At 45.6% G+C, this 27052-nt stretch overlaps 1 protein-coding gene across 5 annotated transcripts in view; it reads left to right on the top strand.

Annotated features, from left to right (window-relative positions):
- The window catches only part of INO80 (INO80 complex ATPase subunit), a 122731-nt gene extending 104191 nt beyond the window's left edge, over positions 1 to 18540 (top strand). For 4 of the 5 annotated variants that reach the window (XM_055537408.1, XM_055537412.1, XM_055537409.1 and 1 more), the window contains 8 exons: positions 955 to 1027; positions 9662 to 9820; positions 10463 to 10565; positions 11395 to 11483; positions 13007 to 13162; positions 13465 to 13624; positions 14330 to 14545; positions 16958 to 18540. In XM_055537408.1, coding sequence (XP_055393383.1) covers positions 955 to 1027; positions 9662 to 9820; positions 10463 to 10565; positions 11395 to 11483; positions 13007 to 13162; positions 13465 to 13624; positions 14330 to 14545; positions 16958 to 17175 — 1174 coding nt within the window. In that variant the 3' untranslated portion in view covers positions 17176 to 18540. The remainder of the gene's footprint in view (positions 1 to 954; positions 1028 to 9661; positions 9821 to 10462; positions 10566 to 11394; positions 11484 to 13006; positions 13163 to 13464; positions 13625 to 14329; positions 14546 to 16957) is intronic. The other variant, XM_055537411.1, reaches the window with a different exon arrangement.
- Positions 18541 to 27052: the final 8512 nt, after the last annotated feature.

Below are 27052 nucleotides of genomic sequence, written 5' to 3'. Positions count from 1 at the left end.
TGAGCCCCTAATTGCATGTGTGTACACAGATAAACCTTATAGTCAGTCTGTCCTTTCTGATCTGGCATGGCCTTTGTTCCTAAAAGATATTCAGTGAATATTTACTGCCTGAATGAGTGACAGGCGCACCTACTGATTTATTTGTAATCCTCGGTTTCTTTAAAAGGATATAGGATGTAGAGGGGAACTGAGAAAACTATATCTTATCATTTCTGTTAAGGGCAATGTTGGCATCCATCAGAAAAGTAATTTTAGCCTGTCTTCATGGATTGATCCTATATTCAACTGAATACTTAGAAGTCATAACCTGAGTCTTAATCCTGACCTCTGGTCATTTTTCTGGACTAACTTTTTTCATATGAAGTTGAGTCCTTCGGAGTTATGATCATTGAAGTGAAGTGAAGTCGCTCAGTTGTGTCCAACTCTTAGTGACCCCATGGACTGCAGCCTACCACGCTTCTCCGTCCATGGGATTTTCCAGGGTTGCCATTGCCTTCTCCAGTTTCCCAGCTGCAATGATCATTAGTTCCCAGATTATTGAAAGTCATGATTCTTTGGGGAAACACCAGACAATACTGACTTATTTTTCCCCACTGTATGAACTGGGAATAGTTTGACTTGCTAAACAGTTGACTATTACAGAGACATCTCTACTTCCATGGCATACTTTTCTGTTACATTTGCCAAATATTTTAAATTATATTGCCTATCAGTCAGTGGACAGCAGAAGTTTATCTGCAAATTGGAAGATGACTGCCATAGTCCTTTTAGCAGCCCAGCACCTTTGTTGACACCTTTCAGTGTGTCAGAAACGTGGGTCTGGTCTGGGTAACCACCAAAACTTTCTAGGCCCAGACATTGTTCTGTGTCCAGAGATCCCTCTTTTTTGCTACATGCCAGTTTTCTTTTTCAGTTTTTCCTCTTAAAATATCTCTCCCTCTCTCTCTCCTGCAGGAATGACATTTTTGTGTTCCTGCTAAGTACACGAGCTGGAGGACTGGGTATCAATCTGACTGCCGCAGATACCGTAAGTAACAAGCTAAAAATATACTGGATATGTAGTTTTTCTACTGCAAATATGTTGTTTGGTTGATACTATCCTTTATTATGTATCACAAACTCTTTATTTCTTTGCCTCTTGTTATGTTAAAAGGAAGTAGTTGCATTTACCCTGGAACATTTTAGCTTTCTTTTTTAGACTTTCTTTCTATTCTCTTATTCGAAGTTTCTTATACATTCATTCAACACAGATTTAGTAAAAGTATACTGTGTGTCTGATAGTATTCTAAACACTTGGACTGTGTTAGGGAACTCAACCAACAAGATTTGTGTGTTTTAGGAGCTATAACTGAGCAAATCAGAAAGGGTTGTTTTATGACTCTTATGTATTATTCCATCATAGGAAAAACTTGTATCTTTATATCCTAAACTTCTAAACATGGTTGGAGAGCAATGAAATTGGTGATTTAAAAAATAAAAAGACATTTCATCAAATTATCTGTCCCTTTATACCCACTCTCCTTGGAGGGATGCTTCAGCATCTGAAGTATGGGAGAAGAAAAGAGCATTCCTTTTGTATCTCAGAACTATTCCCAAGATACAATATATATTTAAAAACAATTTCAGTAACCTTGAGACATAAAAATGCATAAATGGGAAATTGTTTTGTAGATGGCATGACTCTACAAATACCATTTAATGTGGTCTTTGTGGTACCTCTGTGAAATACAGAGCATCAGAATCCCCACAAATAGGAGAAAGATGCAAACTCAGGAGGGTCATGGAGAAATGAAGTCCAAAGGTGAAGAAGCTTGGATAAATTCCCAGCAGTAGATCTGAACTAGACCCCCTGTTTCCCAGGTTCCACTTCTAGACTGTCCATTCTTTCTCCTTGTTAACTGCTTGCCTTCAAGAATGAAAAACAGAATCCATAACATCACCAAGTAGAGTCTCAGCCACAGGACTCAGCTGTGCTTTCCTCAGGACCTAAACCTCAGCCAGTTAACCTTGTTGGAACTGGGTTCCAGGGCCTCAGGTCTGCTGGAGGCATAACTGGGTAGATTCTGTAATTTACCTGTACATTATCAGCCTCAGTCATCTTGAGAGAAGGCAGTCAATGGTGGTAGTGTTGTTCTGGGGAGTCCTCTGATGAGGTAGCTCACTTGGTGCCATGTTAGCAGAAATTTGCCTTTCCCTTTGCCCCTTGGTTCTCTGCTCTAGTTTTTACGCATACTGGCCCAATTAGTCATAGTCTTTTTTTTTTTCTTTTTTCTGATTAATTACTTTGGATGTAAATTTGTGGGTGGTAGAGGGCAGGTTCCATAGTTTTTGGATTCCTTCAAATTAGAGAAATGAGACATGGGTTTGAATCCGAGCTCTGCTATTCACTGTGTGAACGTGAAGCAGCTGCTTGACTGCTCTAAGCCATAGTTTCCTCCTCAATAGAATGAATATAATAATCCTTCCTTCTCCTATAGCTGTGAAATGTTGCCTAGAAAGTATGTGTGCCCAGTGCCTGCACATTAATAGCCCTCAGGGATCCTGTGGCCCTTGTAGCTCCTAATGAGAGAGCCAGGTCCAGGACTTTGTTATTTATACCGGGCCGCAAATAGCCTTCCTTTCCCTTAGGCCTTGTCTGCCTGGCTCTGTGCTCAGCTCTGCTACTATGGGAAAGTTGGGGATGGGAGTCCAGGGAAGGCTTTGGATTCCCAGGGTGGGTAAAAAAAATTCACACATGATGTGGATTGAAGGGCCAGAGCTGGGGCCTGGGAGCCTCAGAGGAGGAAGAGAGATGAATGGGGAGGCAGTACTCCGGAACCCTGCACTGGCTCAGCATTGCTGTGTCCTGGAGGTGTGGCTGGGAGAGGGTGGAAACTCTTAGGGTCTTCCCAGGGGCAGGAGCTTCTTCTCTGGCACTTTTGTCCCCTCCAGGGTTGGTAGATAAGCCTCTCCTGGAAAAGTGCTCTGTCACTGCACAGCCCCCCAAAAACTGAGCCTGAGTTTATCTCTGGGTCTCCCGCTTCCCCCTTCCTGCCCTGGGGAAGCCTTGGTCTCCATATCCCAACTGCAGTTATCCTCAGAGAGTCAGGGGTACTTGGGTGAGAATCCCAAGCATGTCTCTCTTGCCACACTAGGTTCTTCCCTTATACAAAGAAGTGCCTAATGGGGCACGCCAGGTGCAGATTGGAGGATTTGGAAACAAGTAACTTGGTTCTTGGATGGGTGTTGAGACACTGTTTAGTGTGTGGGTGGGTCTCAGTTATTACATTTATCTAATCTGCATGCTCCCCCACCCTCTCCCCTCCACATCCTGGGCTTTGCTCCAACTAGCCAAAGCCAATGCATATTTGAAATAAAGCATTGAGCTCATAGGAACTGATCCAGACACAGATTCAATTCAGCAAAGTGTTAAGTTCTCTCCCAGGTTAAAGGGGATCCTCTGACCGTGGCCTAGGAGTTGACAGCAGTGGGCCCAATTAGCCTTACTCTTTATGTGAGCACAAGATTGATCATTTTCTCCCAGCTGGTCTTTTGGACTCCAGTCTCAGCTCCCCAGCCCCATACCTCCTCAATTTGTTTATACCCTTCTTTATCAGCCATGCTAATCCCTTACTTAAAACTCTTCAGGGAGTCTCTGTCATCTACAAGATAAAGTGTAAGCTCTTTTACACAAACAAGACCCTTCACTTTGTGGCCTTTATCTCCCTTTCCAGACTAATTGCCAGACTACTGCTCCTTCCATAATTTATATTCCAGAAACAATGATTGACTTGATTCCTGAACCTCCCATACTGTATCATGTGCATGCTAAATCACTTTAGTTATGTCCGACTCTTGTGCAACCCCATGACTATAGCCCGCCAGACTCCTCTCTCCATGGGATTCTCCAGGCAAGAGTACTAGAGTGGGTTCCCATGCCCTTCTCCAGGGGATCTTCCCAACCCAGGGATCGACCTGCGTCTTCTTCATTGGCAGGCGGGTTCTTTACCACTAGTGCCGCCTACGTAAACAGCTCCCTCATCATAGGTCTTTCTCCTTGACACATCTCTTCTTCCACCTGGGGAACTTCTGATTGTTTTTCAAAACCCCATTCATGATCAGGGGTTGCTGTTTTATATAGACTGATAAAGCTCTGATAAGGTGACATTTGCACCAAGATCTGAAGAAAGTGAGAAAAGCAAGCCAATTATGTATGTGGCCTAAAACAAGAGCATTCCAGGGAAAGGAGATAAGTGCAAAGCCCTGAGGTGAGAACATGCTTGGCATAATCGAAATGAAACGAAGCCTTTTGTAGGGGAAACAGAATGAAGGTGGGCAGAGTGGTGTCAAATGAGTGACCGAAGTAGATTGTGTGGGACTTCATGGGCCATGGTTAGGATTTTGAGGTGAGAGGCTACTGGAAGGATTTGAGCAGAGAAAATGTGTCCTTCTGTCTTCCAGGGTTGTGGAGTGGGGAAGACCATAGGGAGAAAGGTGGAAGCAGGAAGTTCAGTTAGGAATTAGACATAAGGCAGTGGTGACTTGGGCAAGGATTGAAGTAGTGGAGGTGATGAGAGATACTTGGAATCTGCATGTATCAATATTTTGAAGGCACAGCCAGTGAGGTTTGCTGCTAAAACTGGATGTGGATCGTGTGGGTCAAGGAGAAGTCCAAGGTGTTCAATGTGAGGAACTAGGGTGATGGAGGTACCAGCTACTGGTTAAGGGAAAGTGCACAGAGGAATGGGTTTGAGAAAGGAACTCAAGAGTTTGGTTTGGGGTGTATTAAGTTCAAGGTTCTTAGCAGACATTAAGTAACAGTGTCATGCAGGCAGTAGAGTGTGGTTTTTAGGAAAAAGATTGAGGCTCAAGATATATTTTGGAGTCACCAGGTCATAGGTAATGTTTAAGGCCTTGAGGCTAGATGAGGTCACCTGGGGAGACCTAGCATTGGTTCATTAGATTAAACTATCTTTCCCCTCTCAGCCTGCCTATCTCAGGTTTCATCTATGGTTTCTTAAGGAATGTTTCACCTAGCCGTTCATTGGAATAACCCAAAAATAAGCAGGTTTGAGGGGCAGAGCTGCATCATGCTTCTGGTGTTGTGGGTTTTTTGTGCAGGCTTCTCTTGTTGTGGACCACGGACTCTAGGCAGAGATTCAGTAGTTGGAGCTTGTGGGCTCTTGAGCACGTGACCTCAGTAATTGTGGTGCATGGGCTTAGTTGCTCCATGGCATGTGGAATCTTCCCGGACCAGGGATCGAACCTGTATCCCCTGCATTGGCAGGCAGATTCCCATCCACTGAGCCACCAGGGAAGTCCCATGCTTCTAGTTTTCACAGCTTGTCTTTCACAAGTGAACTACTCCAGCCAGTCAGAAAGAACCAAAGCTAACCCTAACCCCACAACTAGAGGAGTAGAAATAGGTATTCTCTTTACTCCCTGGGACATAGAGGCTCTGAATATTCTGAGTCTCCAATTCTGAAATAGTTTACATTTAATTTTGAGGGGAAGGCTAAGGGACTCACAAATTAGAACCTCTTAGAATACTCAGGGAAAAAAAAAAATGGAACCACACGATTGAAATGAGTTGCTAGGTAATGGTTTGTGTGGAGTCAAGTTATACTCCCTGTGTGTATTATTAGAGAAACAATAAGTTTAACTGCTTGCCTGGCATTTTTCCTTTGCCCTGAGATTATTTAGCTTCAGAAGATCCCCAGAACCATTTATGGACAAGGAAGAGGCTAGTCACCCTAAACTGTCAGGAAAAACTTAATGTTTTATGATTGTGAATGCATATATAAACATGTATTTGTAAACAGTGAGACTCAGACTCACTCTGTTAATAAAAACATGATTTTAGCATGAAATTAATGGCAGCTGCCCCTTACTGTCTGCCTTGTTCTTTGTGTATTCTTCCTAAAGTAGGCATTTGACATTGTTTAGTAAGGCATTGTTATAAACTGCACTGTTGGTTTTGTTTTTGTGTCAGACTGTTCTAAATGTTTGTGTAGAAAGAGATTGAGGAGCTTTTGTCCCATAGTAGCAAGCAGCGTGAGAAGTCTTATGTCCCATGAGACACCATGGGACAGCTTTCAGCCCTCCCAAGGAACTGAACTTCTAACACATTCTCCACCCATTCCCTCCAAGTGTTGGTCCAGCTGTTTCCAGTTGTTCCTCTCAATTTTCCCATTTTCACTCCCTCATTCCCTGAAACTCTCTGTCTTTGACTTAGAGAGCCAAGAGCATCCCACACATCTCAGCTCTCACCTTCTTCCTTTGCTTCCCCTTTCCAGTGCCCTCCCAGCTTGCTGTTTACAACTTCATAAAAGTGCTGACAATTAATATATTTCCCCTTAGTCATTGCTGGGCCACGCATTGTGGACTGGCTCTGATCTTTCCTAGTTAAGTCAGTTGTTGTATCCTTAATTGTTGCTTGTTTTTCTCTAGAATGTCATTGAGCTCCATAAAGACAGGTGTCATAACTGTCCTACTCTGATGGACATTGTCTCCCCTGAGTTTATGTCACTGTTGATTCAGTGTTCATTTTTTATTGTCAAGGTAGATAATAACCATACATCTCATCTGGTGTTTATATCTCTCTTATTTTTGTCTTAACTTGCTAGCTTATACATGTTTCGTATTATTTTTCTCTGTGTCTTTTTCTAGGTAGAATTTTTTTTTTTTTTAAACATCAACAGCTTATTAGATAGGGCTAAGTAGAATCTTATTTTATTTTCTTCCTCAACAGTTCTTTACCTCTTTTAATCCATTTGAAAGATAAAAGCCATTAAATTGGGGAAAGAGGGGACTTGAAAGTTAAATTGCAAACCTGTCTCCTTAGGTTCCAATCTTCTTACTGTTGATGACCTCAAAAGAACCCAAGTTGAGTCAGGTTTGGTTGCCACTGAGACTTCTAGGAAAAATGTAAATATGGAGGAAACACTTGTGAAATGATTCATAGTATAGGGCTGCCCATTATGAGTTCATGCTGAACTATTCATTGCCTTAGGCTTGGACTACTGAAGGTACTGTCTTTTGGGTGTGACATCAACTCTCATTTTCCACATGTGCAGTCACGTTAGGTATGTTGGGCAAACAGTTGCCCCCACCCCAGTTCAGTTGGAAGTCTCACTTTCATTAACTCTGTCCTCTCTTCTTTTGTTCTCCCTGAAAGTTTAAACTGAATTTTCTAGAATTTTGCCTATCGTGTTGAAGTTCCAAAATGTCCTGTGGTCAGGTTTTCTGTATTCCTCTAACAAGTGACAAACGTCGTATACTTCCAAATCCTAGATCTGTGGACACTGGCTTAACAATAAGCTTTCATAATGATTTTCTTTCTTTGGCAGGCAGTTTGTCATTTCTTTTTCCTCAAGGATTCTAACTTACACTAAAAGTTGAGGGATTATACCTCATATGAGAGCAAGACAAAAGGAGCACCATAAGAAAGAGCCAGTGGGGGTTCTTGCAATTAGAGGCAAAAACATTAAAAATGCTGATGCCTTTTATCCATCTTCGCATCAAGTGAGTTCTGCAGAAAATGGCAAAAGAATTGCTTCCATTATTAAATGAGAAAATAAATTACTTAGGAATAGTGTTAGTCATAAGTCATAAGTTGCTCAGTCGTGTCTGACTCTTTGCGACCCCATGGACTGTAACCTACCAGGCTTCTCTGTCCATGGGATTTTTCAGGCAAGAATACTGGAGTGGGTTGCCATTTCCTTCTCCAAGAGATCTTCCCAACCCAGGGATTGAACCTGGTCTCCCACATTGTAGGCAGACGCTTTACCATCTGAGCCGCCAGGGAAGTAGTGTTAAGCAATGGAAAAAGCATCTAGAGGAACAGTGTCAAGAGAGATGAATTACTCTTTTGCTTACATTTTAGCACTTTTTCTAGTTTTGATCACATCTTAGAGATTCTAGTATCAATTGACTAGTATTTGTAGAATTCTACTTTGTTCTGGTGGATGGTGTCTGTCCTCTAATAACACTAGGCAGGAGAATTTTTAAAATACATAATACATATGAAATAATTGGATACCTTTAGAAAATAGTGACTACATGGGAGCTTGGACCAGGATAGGCAATGCAACGTTTTGCTAATAGTGCGGGTCGTAAAAGGAGACTGTTAAGACTGTGAGCTTAGTCCAGTCTTCCCAATTTATGAGATGAAGGAAATATATCAGGTTTTTATGAAAATTTAGTGAGATATGTATGCACATCTGTTTTAAGTGCTTAACAGGTTTCGACCATTGTAATTTCTAATACAAATTCATAAGGAATAGGAAAAGGAAACATTGTTACAGGCAAGAGAGATCAGGGAGGTCTAAGTTGGAAAAACAGCTTGAGCAAGAAGTGGTACAGTCAAACTAACGTAAGTGAGGGATACCAAAGAGAACTATCTGACAAAAGGGAAGAGGTGTGTTTGTATTAGGAAAGAATAAAAGTGAAGTTGTCTTAGTATATAGCTGCTGCTGCTGCTAAGTCGTTTCAGTTGTATCCGACTCTGTGCAACCCCATAAACGGCAGCCCACTAGGCTCCCCCATCTCTGGGATTCTCCAGGCAAGAACACCGGAGTGGGTTGCCATTTCCTTCTCCAGTGCATGAAAGTGAAAAGTGAAAGTGAAGTCCCTCAGTCATGTCTGACTCTTAGCGACCCCATGGATTACAGCCCACCAGGCTCCTCCATCCATGGAATTTTCCAGGCAAGAGTACTGGAGTGGGGTACCATTGCCTTCTCCGAAGTAAACTGAAGAAAGAGACTGTGATCTCAGAAACCTGCTGATCTTGAAGCATCAGTGAGCCAGATGTAGATGGTGAGGGCCTGGCCCAGGAGCAGGACAGTGGGAATATAGAAAGAATGGGTTTGTTTCTGAAGAAGTACTGGCTAGATTTGGTGACTTGGTTGAATGTAGAGGAAGACACATGAGCGATGAGGGTCACTTTGAACTGGCTTTCTTGTAAGAGATCCACTGTATTGCTAGTGGCTTCAGGACTGAAGATCCAAGATTCTGTCGGTTTTAGGATCACCTATGGGTCAGAGGAGTAGGGAGTACATTTTGTTCTTTGTGTTTATTGTTTAGCAAACTAGAAGTAGCTTCCAGAGAACCCTTTAAACATTTCTTGCCTGAAATTCAAGAGACAGGAAATGACCCTGTTAGTGGGAACCTGAGAACACCAGGAAAGCCATGCCTGTCTCTTACCAAGGTAGGCTTGGGGTTAAAAAGAAGAATTTCACATCCCAGGCCCACTGCTTATTTAGTCTGTGTGGTCTTGGATAAAGTCTCTGAGTTCCCTGAGTCTCAGTTTCCTCATCTATTTATATAAAATAGGGGTTTTTAATAGTGACTAAATCATAGTGGTAGTGGAATTTAAGTGAGTTAATACACATAAAACATCTAGTACAATGATTGGCAAATAGTAAGCCCTGGTTGTTAAGTGTTAATATTGTTGCCATTCTCTTTTTAAATGAAAACCCTGAAAAAAGCTCAGAGTCTTTCGCCCAGAGCAGGTGAAGGAATGGCTTGGTTTTATGAATAGATATCTGTTCATCTTTATATCATAGGAAAAAATCTGGTATCATACTGTTGAAATAGATGAATGGCTGGGTTGCTGTCAGAATTCCTGGTGTTGGCCTGAGAGTGCCTCAGTCTTTGCTGTATTCTTGTCCTGCCTGCACAGGTGATTTTTTATGATAGCGATTGGAACCCCACTGTGGACCAGCAGGCCATGGACAGGGCCCACCGCTTGGGGCAGACAAAGCAGGTTACCGTCTACCGCCTCATCTGTAAGGGCACCATTGAAGAACGCATTCTGCAGCGAGCCAAGGAGAAGAGCGAGGTAAGCAGAAGGCAAAGGAGGTACTGTGCTGGTAGAGAAAGTAGTTCAGCCACAGCGACTGACCGAGACTAAGATTCTCGGCTTTCATTGATATGAAAGCCCTGAAATTTCTTGCGACTAGAAGATAAAATGAAGTCCTATACAAAAGCAGCGTGTACTGGCCTGGCCATTCCTCACTTCTTTTCTTCTGGAATGGTATCTACACCCTGTATTCTCCTGTCGTTCATTTGAAGAAGACCCCAGTTGTGGCCCTCGTGTTTGACATAGTTTCACATTCATGGGAAGAAGAAACGGCCTTTGCTCCTGCCCTAGTATTCTCGGTGTGATCGGCCTCTGAGCTGTATGCTTAATTTGCTAGTTTCTAAAGAAATTATCATTTTTGGTTCTTTTCCGTCTTGATTCAGTATTATTGGATCTTACAGCTGTCAACAGTTTCAGGCAAAGAAGCTCTCATCGTCCTTTCTGTTGGCACAAATGACCTGGATGAGCCAGTCACGCAAATTAAAAAAAAAAAAAAATAGGAAATCCAGGGGCCTCACCAGAACTACAGATTGAGAAACTTGTTTCTTTCTGTTTGGATATTTTCCATAAGGGAACAGATGCCTATCGGTGATTTTTGTTTGTTTGTTTGTTTTGTATTAGATTCAACGGATGGTGATTTCTGGTGGAAACTTCAAACCAGATACCTTGAAACCCAAAGAGGTGGTTAGTCTTCTTCTAGACGATGAAGAGTTGGAAAAGAAATGTACGTACTCTAGACCTCTTATTAATGCGCTCTCCTTACAGAGATGATTCCTCTGGCTCCACATATCTGAAAACGAAAGGGCCCTTGACTATGTCCCAAGGGTAGGCAAAGCCAGATTATATTTGGGGAGAAACACTTTTTTGGTTAATATTTTGTTCTAAAGCTCATACAAGGATATGTTATGGAGTATAAAGAATAGGTGTATTTTTAGAGTTATATGACTTCAAATAAATGTGTACAGGAAGGCTGTCTCCTAGATTTCCTTAGCAGTAATGAATTTACTCTCTTCTGTCCAGAGAAATATTTTTGTGAAATTAATGGAAAAGTTGGAAAGGCACACTGCCGTATGTAATATTCAGCCCTTCTCCCAGTATTTCTGGCTTTTGAGAAGCCAGAAAGTGGGTTTCAGACTTAACCTTGTAAACTTCTGCAGGCATGGACAGCATCACATCACAAAATGTGATGAACTACCTTTCTTACAGTGCTCACGTGTGCCACTGCCTTCTGAAAACCTTTCAGGACTCTGTAACCATACTCGATCTGTGCCGTGCACAGATATTAAAAGGCTGAAAAGAAAAGGAAAAAGGAGAGGCATGGAAAGGCCCATGACAATGAGACTGAATCATGGTTTGAACCCCAAAACTGTTTAGAATCCAAGGAACTCTGTTCGTTCTCCAAGTTAGGAAACCATGAGTTATCTGCCTGCCTGAAATGGATAGAAGTCATACCTTGAATCATAAATATCAGAGAATAAGGCCACCTTAGTTTCAGAGAATAAGGATCAGGATTGCCATGGGTGCTTCATTAGATCTTAAAATTTTCTTGATAGTGAGACTCCGGCAAGAAGAGAAACGGCAGCAGGAGGAAACCAACCGAGTTAAAGAACGCAAGCGCAAGCGGGAAAAGTACGCAGAGAAGGTATGTCAAGTTGGGGTGGTGGACTGGGGCTGATGGGGGTGCTGAGTGGTCCCTCCAGAAAAGACTGTAGAATGCATGCTTGTCATCTTGGTTGCTGGTTGGTATCCAGCTCCATCTGTGTGTGTTATGTAACAGTTCTGTCCTGACTGACAGTTGAGCAGGAGAAATGCAGCCTTGGTAGGGTTGTACTCCCCACACAGACGTAATTGTATTATATGGGTCTGTGGTCACATGTAATTGTAGAAACCTTTTGTTGGGACTTTTTTTAAAAGCTTAAGTCCAAATGTGAGTAAGATGAATGTTAGATTATTAGATTTTGTAGAATCTTAAAAAGGGCCTAAGAAGTCATTAAATCCAGTCCTTCTGCCATAATTCTTCTATTATCATCTACTACTGGAAAATTAAATCACTGTCACGCTATTCATCTCTTTCTCTAATTCATGCCAAGGATTTGGGCTGAGCTGTTTTTTGCTTTGTTTTCTTTTTTTTTTTTTTTTTTTTTTTGGTATCCCTTCTGACATGTCCTGCTTGAGCCTACCAGGCTAGCTGCAACATGGGATGTAGTTCCCCTCCATTTCTTCCTGTCTTGCTGTTTCTGCCCATGTGCCAGTAATCCTTAGCATAACCTAGTCTTTATTGTTGTTTAGTCCCTAAGTCATGTCCGACTCTGCGAACCCGTGGACTGTAGCTCAGCAGGCTTCTCTATCCATGGGATTACCCAGGCAAGAATACTGGAGTGGGTTGCCATTCCCTTCTCCAGGGGATCTTCCCAACGCAAGGATTAAACCCAAGTCTCCTACATTGCAGGCAGATTCTTTACCGTCTGATCCACCAGGGAAGCCCCAAAGACATACCATATTAACCCTAATATAGATCTAGATACAAATGCTGTTAGGTGCAGTGGATGAATGTGGTTCCCAGAATTTTCTAAGCACACTCTGATTCCACATCTCTAACCTGTGACAAAGCCCTGCTGAACTTGGCTCTAGCACTGTTTGGTGTAGCTCAGTCACTCAGTGCTTAAGCATTTTCATGTAAATTGAGGAGATAATGAAAAGCCACTTCAGTATTCCTTGTGTATGAGGAGAACCTTCATTCCCCTTATGCATATTTAAAAAGAAGGCAGAGTAAAAACAGATGTGTAAAAATAAACTAAGAGCACAGGGGCCCTCCTGCTTGTGGGGCTGCATTGGTTCAGCCTGATAAGTGCTGCGAGGCTGCGCTGGAAGCTGACCGACCCTCGCCCTGTTCAGATTCTGTTTGGCACAGCTCCATTCAGTGTGACTGGCCTTTCAACTCTGTATTATTGTGGTAGAATATGCATAAACTTGTACTAAGTGATTCCTTTCCTCCTTCCTTGGGATTTTTTTTTTCTTTTTTAATAATATGCTAGTTGAATAAAGTGAAACTTAGACGTTTACAAAGAGTCAAATATCTGTCATCACTTTCTTTTCCAACCCCACTTTTGTCTCAGTGCTTAGCCTCATGTTTTTTTCTGTATTTCTTGATTTGTGTATTCCCAGAAGAAAAAAGAAGACGAATTGGATGGCAAAAGGAGAAAGGAGGGTATGAACCTGGTGATCCCATTTGTTCCCTCAGCTGATAACTCCAATCTCTCTGCGGATGGGGACGACTCCTTCATCAGCGTGGACTCAGCCATGCCCAGCCCTTTCAGTGAGGTGAGGCTCCTTTTATTAGTGATGCCTTCATCGCAGCAGTGGGGGCTGTGTCCTTACTGGGTAGCTTTTGCTTTTGGGGGGGATTTGCCTGCCTCGTAAAGGGGGTTTCACAAGGAATCCATCAGGAGAAAAGCAAATGAAGGCGAACTGCCTTCTCCAGAGCCACAGTAGGGGGTCTGAATCTCAGGAGTGATGCCAGAGAGGAGAGGGAATGTGGGGGACGCCTGGGAAGCACGTCCTCACTTAGGCACGAGGGCCCAAGGCTCTGAGAGGAGTGGTGATCATGACCCTTCCGCCTCTAGATCTCCATCAGCAGTGAGCTGCACACCGGCTCCATTCCCCCGGACGAGAGCAGCAGCGACATGCTGGTCATTGTGGATGACCCCGCCTCCTCAGCCCCTCAGTCCCGAGCCACCAACTCCCCTGCTTCCATGACGGGCTCTGTCTCAGACACTGTGAATGGTGAGTGACGCAGCTGTCCCTGCCGCTTGGGCGGGGTCCTGGTTCCTTCTCAGATAACAGCATTTTCTACCTTCTTTAAAGAAGAGTGGAGTAGAGCAGAAAACATTTGAAGTCTCATTGTTTTACTAGCCTGTTTAAGTGAAAGGGAGAATGAGAAAGCTTAGGGAAAACAAAAGAAGAACTTCATAAAGATTTCGAACTTCTTTGTTTTCTAGCCATTCCTGTTCTTCATATTTCACCCTTATTTGTGCTAATTTTTAGTTATAGTTAACTTTTCTGGGCCTTTCCTCACTTTGTTCTGTGGTGCCCAGTGTTGCTGCTATTTCTTGAGTCCCTCTACATTTGCAACTTGGGAGTAAAAGTCGATTCCCCAAGGCAGGAGAACATTGGACTGTGCAGGTGAATCACAAGTAGCACATCCCTGGAGTTCGTTTAGCAATGATCTAGTTTAAAGAAAAATTCAGGAGTAATGGCACCACTCTTAGAGAATTGAAAAGCAACTTGAGGTGTCAGGCCGTTGTAGCTACTCACAGTTCTTGCTAATGCTGTGTAACTGTGTGGCTCAGCCATTAAATTGGGCCATAGACCTCCCTAGGAGTCCTGAAACAAAACACCCCGAAAGTCATCTTCTGTGTCCAGGAAAAGATTCCCGTCACACATAAGAAATTGACTTTTTTCCCCCTCTTGACCAATTTCTTCCCACAGGGATTTCCATTCAGGAAATGCCAGCCGCAGGACGTGGTCATTCAGCCCGAAGCCGAGGCCGCCCTAAAGGTTCGGGAAGCACAGCCAAAGGAGCCGGAAAGGGCCGGAGCCGGAAGTCCACTGCAGGCAGTGCTGCCGCCATGGCAGGAGCCAAAGCAGGGGCTGCCGCAGCCTCCGCCGCTGCCTATGCTGCATACGGGTACAACGTGTCTAAAGGTGCGGGGGCCCCAGGGACTAAGGGGCCATTCTGGCTGGGGCTAGTCTGGAGGGCTGCTGAGCATTCTGCCAGGTAGAGCAGGCAGGACAGCCCTGGGCCCAGAGCCCATGTTGGAGTGCGCCGCTGCACCAAGTGGTCCTGACACTCCCTGTGCTCTTGTGACTTAGTGTAGTGCTGCCTTCAGAGTGGAAGTAACTGAAAAACAAAAAGGTGAATTTCTTGACCATGTTGCTTTAAACATTTCTCCTGCTTTGAGAACTGATTTTTTTCCCCCAGACTCACATTTTAATAATTACATTTCTGTAGCGCAGACTAGCATAGTTAACAGTTACCCAGTAGCTTAGTTGGTAAAGAATCTGCCTGCAATGCAGGAGACCCCGGTTCAATTCCTGGGTCGGGAATATCTGCTAGAGAAGACATAGGCTACCCACTCCAATATTCTTGGGCTTCCCTTTTGGCTCAGATCCCCTGGAAAAGGGAAAGGCTACCCATTCCAGTATTCTGGCCTGAAGAATTTCATGGACTGTATAGTCCACAGGGTCGCAAAGAGTCGGACACAACTGAGCAGCTTTCAGCTTTGTGAGCCACCACCTTAGGATTAAACACCTGCTGTAGGGACTTCCCTAGCGGTCCAGTGGTTAGGTCTCTGCTGTCACTGCTGAGGGCCTGGGTTCAGATCCCGCTAAGAGACCACAAGCTGTGCTGTGCCAAAACACACACACACACACACATACACACACACACACAAAACCCAGCACCTATGTGCATGGGAGTATAACACATGGACCCCGTACCTGAATACATAATGAAAATGAGACGAGGAAGCCATGCATGGAATGTGTTTAGCAGCAGTACAAGGCAGTATTTTAGCATTGAGTGAGAGAAAAGGAAAGGCCTTAATTGTGGTAGATCAGGAGGAGGAGGACCTGTGTACTTGATGACTAAGTTTCCAAACTCAGAAGGAAAGAGAAGGTTGATGAATGATTTCCACTGGTGACAGAGGGTTTAACAACCTAGGCATATTGGAGGTCACTGAGCAGGTCAGTCAGACTGTGCTGCAAACGGCCTGTGGGAGTCAAGGTTGGAAAGACCTGATGGGCAGAAGCTTATCAGACGTGTGACCGTGGGCTCTCGGAGTGGTGAGAAGGGCAACACTTGCCATTCCGGCATTGCTCTCCATTCAGAACACACGCTTAAAATTTAGGGTGTTGCAGCAAGTAACAGCATTATTGAATAGAAAGTTCTCAATAAGTGATCATTTACCTCCCCTTTCTCCTCCTTTCTCCTTTGTTCAACAACTGTGAAGTATAATAGCCCAGCCCTGTGTTTCTCAACTTTTTGCCAGCTCATCACATCCTTGGAAAAACAGCAGTCTGGCAGCAGTTAAGGCTGCCGTGGCAGAGTTTCACCCCAACATGAGGCAAAACATGACACTCCTCAGGCTTTCTTCTAGAGGCAACAGGGGGCAGAGTGTCCCAAGAAACACTGACAGCGCTTGGTGACTGGGCATGGAAAGCAAGGGATTCGGTCATTGCCTCCAGCTCCACTGTGGGTGAGAGTATTCACGAGTCTGCCTACCAAGCACGTAGAATTCCTTTTTCGGAATGTTAGAAAGAGCTGCCGGAGAAGGCAATGGCACCCCACTCCAGTACTTTTGCCTGGAAAATCCCGTGGACGGAGGAGCCTGGTGGGCTGCAGTTCATGGGGTCGCTAGAGTCGGACACGACTGAGCGACTTCACTTTCACTTTTCACTTTCATGCATTGGAGAAGGAAATGGCAACCCACTCCAGTATTCTTGCCTGGAGAATCCCAGGGACGGGAAGCCTGGTTGGCTGCCGTCTATGGGGTCGCACAGAGTCGGACACGACTGAAGCGACACAGCAGCAGCAGCAAGAGTTGCTGTACAGGAGATTTGAACCAGCTCCTTAAAAGCATTAGGGCTTAGAGAGCAGGGTGGCTGTGTGCAACACAAGAACTGCATGTGCAGACATAGGATAGAGTGGGCAGCCTTGTGCCCTCTGGTCAGATGGACTGCGGAGTAGAGGACATCTTCTGAAACTAAGAAGGAAGCAGCTCACAAGTGCTGTCCCAGGAAGGAAGCAGGCCTGTATAAGAAAACACATCAATGCCTGTCACAGCTCTTCCTGTAGCCTTGGCTTCCCAACGGGTAACGTGTGCTCTGCTCTTGAGTGCCTAGGTGACATCTGCTCCCTGTAGATGCAGTAATGTGGAGAGGGCTGGGCAGGTATTGGTTTTCTCTTACAGGAAAAACAGTTGACAGGAAGAACAAGTGGTACAGGGTTCCCCACAATCTCACTTCCAGACCTGACTCCAGGAACCAGGGTCTGGCACTGAGGCAGCTCAGGTGGGACGGACGCTTACACTCTTGCCTCTTTTTCTCTCCCTGCAGGAATCTCCGCCAGCAGTCCTCTGCAGACGTCCCTCGTTCGGCCTGCTGGCCTTGCTGACTTTGGACCTTCAAGCGCCTCTTCTCCCTTGAGCTCCCCTTTAGGCAAAGGAAATAATCTTCCTGGGACTCCCAAGAGCCTCCACTTGACCAGCAGCCTAGCCCCAGACTCCCTGGTCCGGAAACAGGGCAAAGGCGCCAAGCCCTCGGGAGGACGGTAACCACCTGGCCCTCTAGCTTCCTTCAGCCACTCCGGGGGCTCACGCCCTGGCCTTCAGGTGGTCTTTGGATAGCTTGCCCAGTGCAGCATCTTCCATCCCAAGCCACGGGGCAGCAAGGACCAGTTGCAACAAGGGAAAGACAGGCAGGTGGCTGGTGTGAGGACTTGGATCATCCATGTCTCAAGAGGAATGCTCTGGGGTTGCCTGTAGGAAAAAGGCCCAAGGACAGGGATCAGACCCACAGCCTCTCAAAGGACCTTATAGGCAAGTCTTAAACCTCACACTGGGGAAGGGCTGACAGAGACCCCGTCTCGATGCTCAGGCACATAGTCTCCATCCCCATTCCACTCTTCAGCTCTGGCCGTGTCCCTTGCAAAGGCTCTACAAGTGCTGTGAAGAGCCTTCCACGGTGGAGACTTCTCTTAGGGCTGTGATTTCCTGGGGGGCTCGGAAGGGAGGAAATCATGTAGTTGGCGTTCTCAGTTGTTGAGCAACCCAAGTCTCCAAACCCATTCACCAGAGTGTTACGGCTGAGGAGAGCAGCAAATGCAGGACAAGGTGGCGGCTGTGAGGATGGCACAAGGCTAGAGGCGGCAGGCGTGGAGGCAGTTGTTTCCCAGCATTTCCTCTCCTGCCCTGCATGGTTCGCATCAGAGAACCTTCAGGTCCCACCAGCAAAAGTAGCCGCAGCTCCCACCCTGGGACTCCCAGAAGCCAGTAAGAGACCAGGAGCCACTCAATCAGCAGGACAGCCTCACTGCCCCTCTTGCAGGCTCCCCTTGCCCCTCCTGAATGCACAGTCTCCCCGCCCTTGCCCTTCAGCCCCCTGCTTGGCTGTATGCACTGTCTGTATTGCACTGAGAAAGGAAGGGACGGTGGAGAGAGATGGAGAGGATGGAGCAAGGGCAGGCTCAGCACCCATCTCCCAGCCCGGCCCCGCCAGCCCGAGCTCGCTTCCCTTCAGGAGCGGCAAAGGGGTGGTGTTCACATGGGAGGTGTTTCTGCCTACCCCCAGCCTGATGTCCCTGGTGGAGCAGGTGCTTCTGGGCGGGTCCGCCTCTAATTTGCACACCTGAAAATCGCGGAATTGAGTTTAGATAGATTGATTTTTTAAACTTTTTTTTTGAGTAGGGGTGGTAGGGGAATCATTTAATTTAAATCATTAAGATTCCCCTGTCCAAACCCAGACTCCTGTGTACAGATGCTATTTAGAGGGAATCAGAAAAATGCCAAGCCTTTTTTCTCTTTGAATGTGCTGTCTATTTTTATAACTGAACCTGTACATATGTATAAAGAGAGACACATCTTTCTTTTACTAACTGGAGAAAATCTTAAATAAAATGGAGTGAGATAATTTTATGTAAATTGAGGTGTCTGTGGTCTTTGCAGCTGCCTCTCCTTGGGGCCATCGTAGGGCTCCTGGGGGAGAGTGGCAGGATGAAGAGGAAGCAGAACCCCGGCATCATGATCGTTCTTGTCGTCAGAGAGGTGGTCAGTGGGACGAGGAGTGCCCTGTAGGCGTTGATGGGCATAGGAATGTGCCTCCAGCCGTCAGAGAGGTGGCTTGACCAAGTGCCTGACAAGCCAGGGCCCTCGGGGTGTGGGCTCCTATGACTCTAGACTTCGCCTCCAGGACTTCCGTGTAGATGGCTTGACCTGGCCCACTGTTAGGCATTTACACAGTGGCAATCTGAAAACTGACAGATTCTTTCTTCAAAAACCACAAGTGAGAGGCTGTCCTGGCAGTGTATTATACATAAAATCCCCAAGTAATAGGAACTTTATGGTCCCAGTTTCTAGAAATGTGATGTGTATACAAATACGTGTATATAAACCCCAGGAACCTGCCCCGTTTGCAGTTCCAGGACCCACTATCAGTTAAGCTGGCAGAAATACTGAGGAACTGTGAGATGAACACAGTGTTCTCAGAGTTAGCTGTTGTAAGAATCGTGAAAGAAAACAGTGAAATACGTAACTGGGGATTCCAGCGACATCCAGGCTTTGAAAACCTAGCTCTCTGATCCTCCAGCCTGTGCTAGCAGTGTTTCTCTGATGGAGCTAAATAAAACACTGATATACTCTTGCGTCACCATCAAGCAGGGTTTGTGCTGTTCCGAGTGTGCTGGCTGTGTGGCCTCCTGAGCCTTGGCTCACCCTGCACACCCTTGATAGGGGCGGGCTGGCTCCTGAGCATCTGCTGCTCCCTGGTCACAAGGGTAAGCCTTTTCCTCTTTGTTGATCTTAAGTAGCACTATCATATATGCTGGGTCTTGTTTTTGTTGCTGGTAAACTTGACCATGGCCTTGCACAGAGCAAACCGGTGTCAGTTTTCCAATTAGCCATACCCTATTGTCGTCACCACTGTGGCTTCTGGTCAACAAGCCCACTAGGATGGATCCTCTCCAGTTCTCATTACCTAGCCTGCCCCTCAGTGACAAGACTGTTCAAACTGCACCAAGGTCAACGGTGGTCACCCCTCTAGAGACCTGACAACTCAGATCTTCGCATGGCTTCGCCCATATGTGGATAGGCTAGATAAAGTCTCCTCCTGAAAAGCATGTGAGTTCTGGACCAGAGCTCTCCAGTCATCTCTTTCTCCACACACACTGCCATGCTCCCCTGTTAGGCATTTTCAATCCAGTCCCTGAAGCAGCAGCTAACATGTCATATTGAGGGATACTCATGGCCTTGATGTTTCTCTCACCTGCCCATCCCTCACCTGAGGGTTCATAGATGGAGCTTGAATCTTAAAAGTGAAGGCTTCAAACTCATTAACAATTTGAGTCCTGTCCCCAACTTACACACTTTCTGAACACTTGTCCGCCTCCCACGTGAGAGCCCAACTCACCTATGAACCCAAAGAACCAGTCCCTAAACACAGAAGAGGGCTGGTGAGGGATCCTACCTGCTAGAAGCATCCCTCCGGAAGGCCTGGAACACAGGCCATCCTTTCCACTAGAGTCCTCTCTCCACATGTGCCAGTTGTGGGGCCTCAGGTAAGCGGATTTTAAGATTGTGAGTCCCTATGAACAGCTCTGGAAATGTGTAGTCTGCGCTGGGCTTTCTAGCACAGTCTCCATGCAGGAGTCTCTGGAAACCCCCTGGACCTGGAATTTTCTAGATCCTCAGATGTGCCTCAAGGGCTTTTGTGAGTGATGGGTGAAAAGGGATGTGGGCCCTCCAAATTAAACAGCAACTCTGCTTTTACTGCCGGGTTAAGATTCTTTGTGGCATTAAACTAAAGGGAAAAAAAGGCTTGGTGGTTTTTGTTTTTTTTTTAAACCTCTGGAACATTTAATAAGTGATAATTATTTAAGTAATACTTACCAAACTTTAATATACATATGAATCACCTTGCATCCTCTTGAAGTGCATATCAATTTGAGAAGGTCTAGAATGAGACCTGAAACTGAATCTCTAACATACCTCAGCTGCTTTGCCTTGGGCCACACCTGGAATAACAAGGCTTTGGTCCCCCCCTCCAGCCCTGTCAGAATAAACTCTGATCTCTGCTTGTATGCCCCACCCCAGCCAGGAAGCCCTGTGCAGGAAATACATTTTATGTTTTATATTAATCGACCTGAGAAAATGAAAAACTAGCATTTCCAGGAAAATTAGGTCCCATACATGTTTTCTCACTTTTTTGCCTTTAAATCTCCCAATTCATGCTTTTCTCCATGGCCTTTCTCTCCTGGGTAGACCTCTGTTAAACGTGTTAGGTATGAAGGAAGATCCCTGATCTGCTGCTGCCCTTTGCTGTGTAGTCAGCACCAAGCTATAGCTTTTTTCATTGCTGCAAAGTCTGTGATCTCTGGGCCCACTATTTTCAGCTACATCCAGTCAGCTTTCTCAGCTAATTCCTAAGCCATTCTCAGGGGCATGGAGAAATTTGCCAGGTCTCTCCGGCTGCTCAGTCTGCCAGACTGTGGTGAAGCCGTGCAGTTTGGGAGGCAGCCCTGGTCAGTGCTGGCTGCCCCAGCCTGCCACCTTCACGGTGCTTTCAGACTACTTGGCTGTGGAGAGCAGGCTCTGTTCTAGAGAACACAGGGCTTCTCGTTGTCTTAAAACCGTGCACCCCGGTGCTTGCTGTATGGAAGCAAAGGGTGCTGCTAGAGAGGCATCTGCCTGGAGGGTAGGTCCCTGCATGGAAGTTCCTAAGGACTCTAGGGTGGCAGGAGCTTGAGCTATGTCAGCCCTAAAAAGAATAACCCCTTCTGTTATTCTGGAAGTGTCTGGGGCAAATAGTGCCATGGCTGGATTACAGAGATCCCAGTCCCAGGGCTGGGTGTAGGGGAAGGTAGAAGGAAAGGAAAAGAGGGATGCCATGCCTGAGACCCACTTCCTGGGTCCTTGTGGAAGCTGGGTGCCTCCCTTATCACCAGGCCCCTGAACTCTTTCTGTGCTCCTGTTTCGTCCTTGCTTCAGGTCCTGGGACTCAGTCGCCGCCCATTCTCATCCCAGTTTCCCTCCTTTACCACCAGCTGCAGGAGGTGTCCTCTTGGTTCTCTCCTGTTGTGTGCACGTGTGCTAAATCACTTCAGTCGTGTCTAACTCTTTGCGACCCCATGGACTGTAGCCCACCAGGCTCCTCTGTCCTTGGGATTTCCCAGGCAAGAATACTGGAGTGGGTTGCCTTGCTGCCAAAAATGAGCATCTTGCTTCCTTTTATAGTAAAGGTTTTCTTGCTCATCAAAACAAAGAACAGGTAAAAGCAGAACCAGACATTGGGAATTACAAAGCTTAGGAAATATTTCATGGTTCTGAGTCCCTGGTCTTCAGTTCTTGGCACCTTGGCTGAGAGAAACACAGATTCCTGCACATGAGACTCTCTCCCCAAAGGCCCGGCAATGGGCTGTAGGGAGCACCCCTGCAGGGCCTGCACCTCTCTGCTATCCTGCCCCTTGGGATTTTGAGGTCCTGGGACCCAAGGGCCAAGAATGAATGCCTGAGCCAAGGGATGAGGTGACCTCTCTGGGTCTAGTCTGGACTGGAAGTTAGACTGCACAGCCTCTGAAGGGAAAAGGAAGCAGGGCCATCGAGGGTCACAGCTGCAGGAGATGATGGGGAGCTTTCTAAGCCCCGCTCCCACCTCATCCCATACTGCCAGCCCAGCTGTTGTTCCTGAGAGCCACGCTCTGGGAAATCACCCAGGAACACTCAACATCTCACACCCTGCACCAGCACCCACCACCCTAAACCCCACCCTGAGTCAGGCTTGCCTGTGGACTGTTCCTTCACATTTCCCAGGTGAGGGGGCCTAGAAGACGCCAGGCAGCTTCATGCCTTGCCACCATGAAGCCACTTGCCTGGGAAAGTCTGAGGAGGGTGGGCAGTGGAGGGTGTGCAGGACTGAGGGATGATCTGGTGGATTGGAAGGGCCACGCAGTTTCAGAGGCCTCAGCCCGTGGATGTGGAAAGGGCAGCAGGACCCTTGTCATGCAGAATCTGAATAGCTTGGTCTTTCAGAGAGCTGATGTGTAACACTTTAAAGCATCAGAATTTATCTCGGTTAGGGCTTCCCAGGTGGCTCAGTGGTAAAGAATCTGCCTGCAATGTAGGAGCTGCAGGGAGGCTAGGGTTCAATCCCTGGGTTGGAAAGATCCTCTGGAGGAGGGCATGGCAACCCACTCCAGCATTCTTGCCTGGAGAATCCCATAGAGGAGTCTGGTGGGCTACAGTCTATGGGGTCTCAAAAGGTCAGACATAACTGGAGCAATTTAGCATGCACACACGGGACTCTCTTTAAGAGATTTTATGAATACCACAACTTAACCCTTCTGAACATATCTCAACCCTTCCTGAGGACCTGGGTCACAGAAGCATCTGGTGCCCTTCGCTGTGACTGCCATGTGCCCGACACTAAACCATGCTGGCAGCTGCGCTGGTATGCTGTCCAAGTCTGCTTTGAACAAGACCCATGCCCCTTAAGTGTCTTTGTGCTGATATCTAACTTACCTCCCTTTTCAGAGTTACCTTTTCCAAATTGGAGGCTAGAAGCCATTTCACCTAGCTCAGAACTTCTGAACCAGGGAAAAGTAAGTACGCTGAAGGAGGAACTGCCCAGTTTCCCGGGAATAAAGACATTGAGCTTCAGTGCCTGCCTGTGGCTTCTGCTGGGCTCTAGTACATGAGTTCTGGATAAACCCAGTATTCTAGGTTGGCTGTTCTGGTTTGAATCAGTTCATTAAAAGTTGTAGATTTTTTTAATCTCTCTTTTAAAAAACAAAACAAACAAACAAAAAGTTGATTAACTTAAACACCTAGGAACAGCTCTGCCAAAGAAGAGCTGGAGGTAATGCAAACAAATGTAGTCTATCATTAGGGTTCAGCCAGAGCAAGAAAAATTAATTGGTAGATCTCAAAGGCCTGTGTAATTGAACCTGATCTCCTGATCTCCATTCCCCCCATGCTTCACTTTTATGGGAAAAGTCTGGTCATCCCTAGGGACTGTTCAATTACAGCTCTCCATGGGTTGGGCCATAAATTCTCTGAGCAAATAATGTCATCATTTATATTGGTTAAGGCAGCATACCATCTATAAGAAAGATCCAGAAATGCAATTCCTAAATGTAAATCCATATCAGTTCAGTTCAGTCACTCAGTCCTATCTGACTCTGCAACCCCCTGGACTGCAGCACGCCAGGCTTTCCTGTCCATCACCAAGTCTCGGAGCTTGCTCAAACTCATGCCCATCGAGTCGGTGGTGCCAACCATCTCATCATCTGTCATCCCCTTCTCCTCCTGCCTTCAATCTTTTCCAGCACCAGGGTCTTTTCTAATGAGTTGGTTCTTCACATCAGGGGGCCAAAGTATTGGAGTTTCAGCTTCAGCATCAGTCCTTCCAATGAATATTCAAGACTGATTTCCTTTAGGATTGACTTGTTTGATCTCGAATCCACAAGATGGCAGAGTAGAAGAACGTTTGGTCATCTTCTGTGAGAACTCCAAAATTGCAACTAACTGCTGAACAACCATCAACAGGAGAATGTTGGATCCCACCAAAAAAAAAGATACCCCACTTCCAAGGACAAAGGAGAAGCCCTAACAAGATGGTAGGAGGGATGAAATCACATTTAGAATCAAACCCCATACCCACCAGAGATGCTCGGAGGGCTCAAACAAAATCTTGTGTGCACCAGGACCCAGAGACCCCACAGGAGACTGAGCCAGACCTGCCTTTGAGTGTTTGAGTCTCTCCTGTGGAGCCACGGGTCAGCAGTGACCTGCGGTGGGGATGAGGGCTCTGGCTGTAGCAGAGAGGGAGGCATGGCATGTGAACCCCACCATAGAGTCACTGAGCAGACAACCCACAAACTGGAGAACAATTATACCAAAGAAGTTCTCGCACCATTACAAAAGTTCTAGGGCCTACAACAGACTTCCCAACATGGGGATCCAGCAAAGGCACTGAGAACCCCCAGGGAATTTTGACTTTGAAGACCAGTGGGATTTGATTACAAAACTTCCACAGGACTGGGAAAAGAGACTCGTGGAGGGCACAAACAAAACCTTGTGCAGACCAGGACCCAGGAGAAAGGAGCAGTGACCACACAAGAGACGGAGCCAGACTTGCCTGTGAGCATCCCGGGGTCTCCGGCAGAGGCACAGGTCAACAGTGGCCTGCCGTGGGGACAGGGGCACTGAATACAACAGTCCTGGCATAAGTCCTTTTGAAGGAGGTCACCATTACTGCCATTATTCCTACCATTGTTTTTCCTCAGGCCAGACTACATGGAAGGAACACAGCCCCACCTGTCAACAGAAAAAAATTGGATTAAAGATTTACTGAGCATGGCCCTGCCCATCAGAGCAAGACCCAGATTCCCCAACTGTCAGTCTCTCCCATTAGGAAGCTTCCACAAGCCTCTTATCCTTATCCATCAGAGGGCAGACAGAGTGGAAACCACAATTACAGAAAACTAACCAAACTGATCACTTGGATCAGAGCCTTGTCTAACTCAGTGAAACTATGAGCCATGCCGTGTAGGGCCACCCAAGATGGATGGGTCATGGTGGAGAGTTCTGACAAAACGTGGTCCACTGGAGAAGGGAATGGCAAACCACTTCAGTATTCTTGCCTTGAGAACCCCATGAACAGTATGAAAAGGCAAATCCATATATCTCTCCCTTAAGAATTTGAGTATGTTCTACACATTTCAGGACTTCCTTCAGGGGATCAGATGGTAAAGAATTTGCCTGCAATGCAGGAGACCCAGGTTTGATCCCTGGGTTGGGAAGATCCTCTGGAGAAGGGCACAACAACCCAGTATTCTTGCTGGGGAATCCATGGACAGAGGAGCCTGATGGGCTTCTGTCCATGGGGTCGCACAGAGTCAGATATAACTGAGCAAGTAACACTTTCACTACACATTTAGGGTCCCAGTTTCTCTTCCTCCTTTTTCTCTGCCATCTCCATGCTCTGTCCTCATCTACATGGTTAGTGCTGGTTTGCAGAAATATAGGAAGAGGAAAGTCTGGGGACAAGGTGCCCCTACTGTCTTAAAAGTTAGATACTTAATCAAACTTCTCCTGTGATGCTTAACTGCACTTGGTGGCCCAATGGTTAAGAACCCGCCTGCTAACACAGGGAACTCCAGCTTGATCCCTGGTCTGGGAAGAGCCCATATGCTGTGCAGCAACTAAGCCTGTGCATCGCAGCTGCTGAGCCCCTGCTCTAGAGCCCTGAGCCACAATCACTGAGCCCTCAAGCTGCTACTTACCGAAGCCCTCAAATCCTAGAGCCTACACTCTGCACCACAACTAAAGGGTGCCCACTTGCTGCAGCTTCATGCACAGCAACCAAGTTCTAGTGTAGCCAAAAATAAAATAAATAAATAAAAATTTCAAAATATATATACAGTGTAGACACATTTCATAGACTTTCCAAATAAACAGGATCGTAGACATTAAAGAAGGAAAAAACAAAAAAAGATGGAGCCAAAAACATAAGGGAAAAATCTTAGGTTGAAAAGCATGAAACTGCTTTTTAATCTACAAATATGGCAATTTCATATGTTTCAACCTATTTATATATAATAATGTTATTTTATGATTTTTGAGGTATTTTTCTTTTTCTGTTCTAAATATTCACTGTTGTGCTTAATTTTGTATACTTTTTCTTAAAAGGGGCTTTCCCAAATTGTATAAGCTTTAGGCTTCACACACCCAGTTCCAGGGTGGGAATGAAAAGGGATAGGGCCTTGTGTAGGACAGTTTGACAATCTGTGTCAGGAATTTTAGAAATAGCCATGCCTTTGGCCTAGTCACTCCACTTTTAGGGGTCTATTTTCAGAAATAATCAAGTGTGATGTAGGCCAGGGCTTTGAACCTTAGGGGAATGGAGCAGGAACCCAGAGTGAGTCTTGTCAGAATCTCCCTTCCTCATAACTTTTGAGTTTCACCAATAACTCCTTGGCTTAAGACCATTTTGTATGCAATTAAAACAAAGGGCTTGTAGCAGCATAATAGAATTTAGCAAAAAAATTGGAAACCACCCAAATGGAAATGACATAGAATTGGTTAAATAAATTTTGTACCTCACTATGTTGAACTAGGTGACCATTAAAAATCATATCTTCTAGAGTATCTGATGACATAGGAAGAAAGCTTACAATTCAATCTTAGGTTGAAAAAATAGGACACAAAATAGATGAAGTTTATGTTTTTATGTATATATGTAAGTTTTTTAATAGAGTAGTAAGAAGAACTAGAAGAAAGTAAACTTTCTTGGATGGTGGAATTATGAATGAATTTTAACTCTTCATACCATTCTGTATTTTCCAAACTTCCTATTATGAGTCTGTGTTATTTTTTATATAATTACTATAAGTGCTTTAATAAAAGAAGTAGGTTTTTAAGGGAAATTTAGAAAAAACTC

This window comes from Bubalus kerabau, chromosome 10 (genome assembly GCF_029407905.1).
Source record: "Bubalus kerabau isolate K-KA32 ecotype Philippines breed swamp buffalo chromosome 10, PCC_UOA_SB_1v2, whole genome shotgun sequence".
NCBI lineage: Eukaryota > Metazoa > Chordata > Mammalia > Artiodactyla > Bovidae > Bubalus > Bubalus kerabau.
Note: the sequence above shows the minus strand (reverse complement) of the source record. Positions and strands in the feature narration are given on the sequence as shown.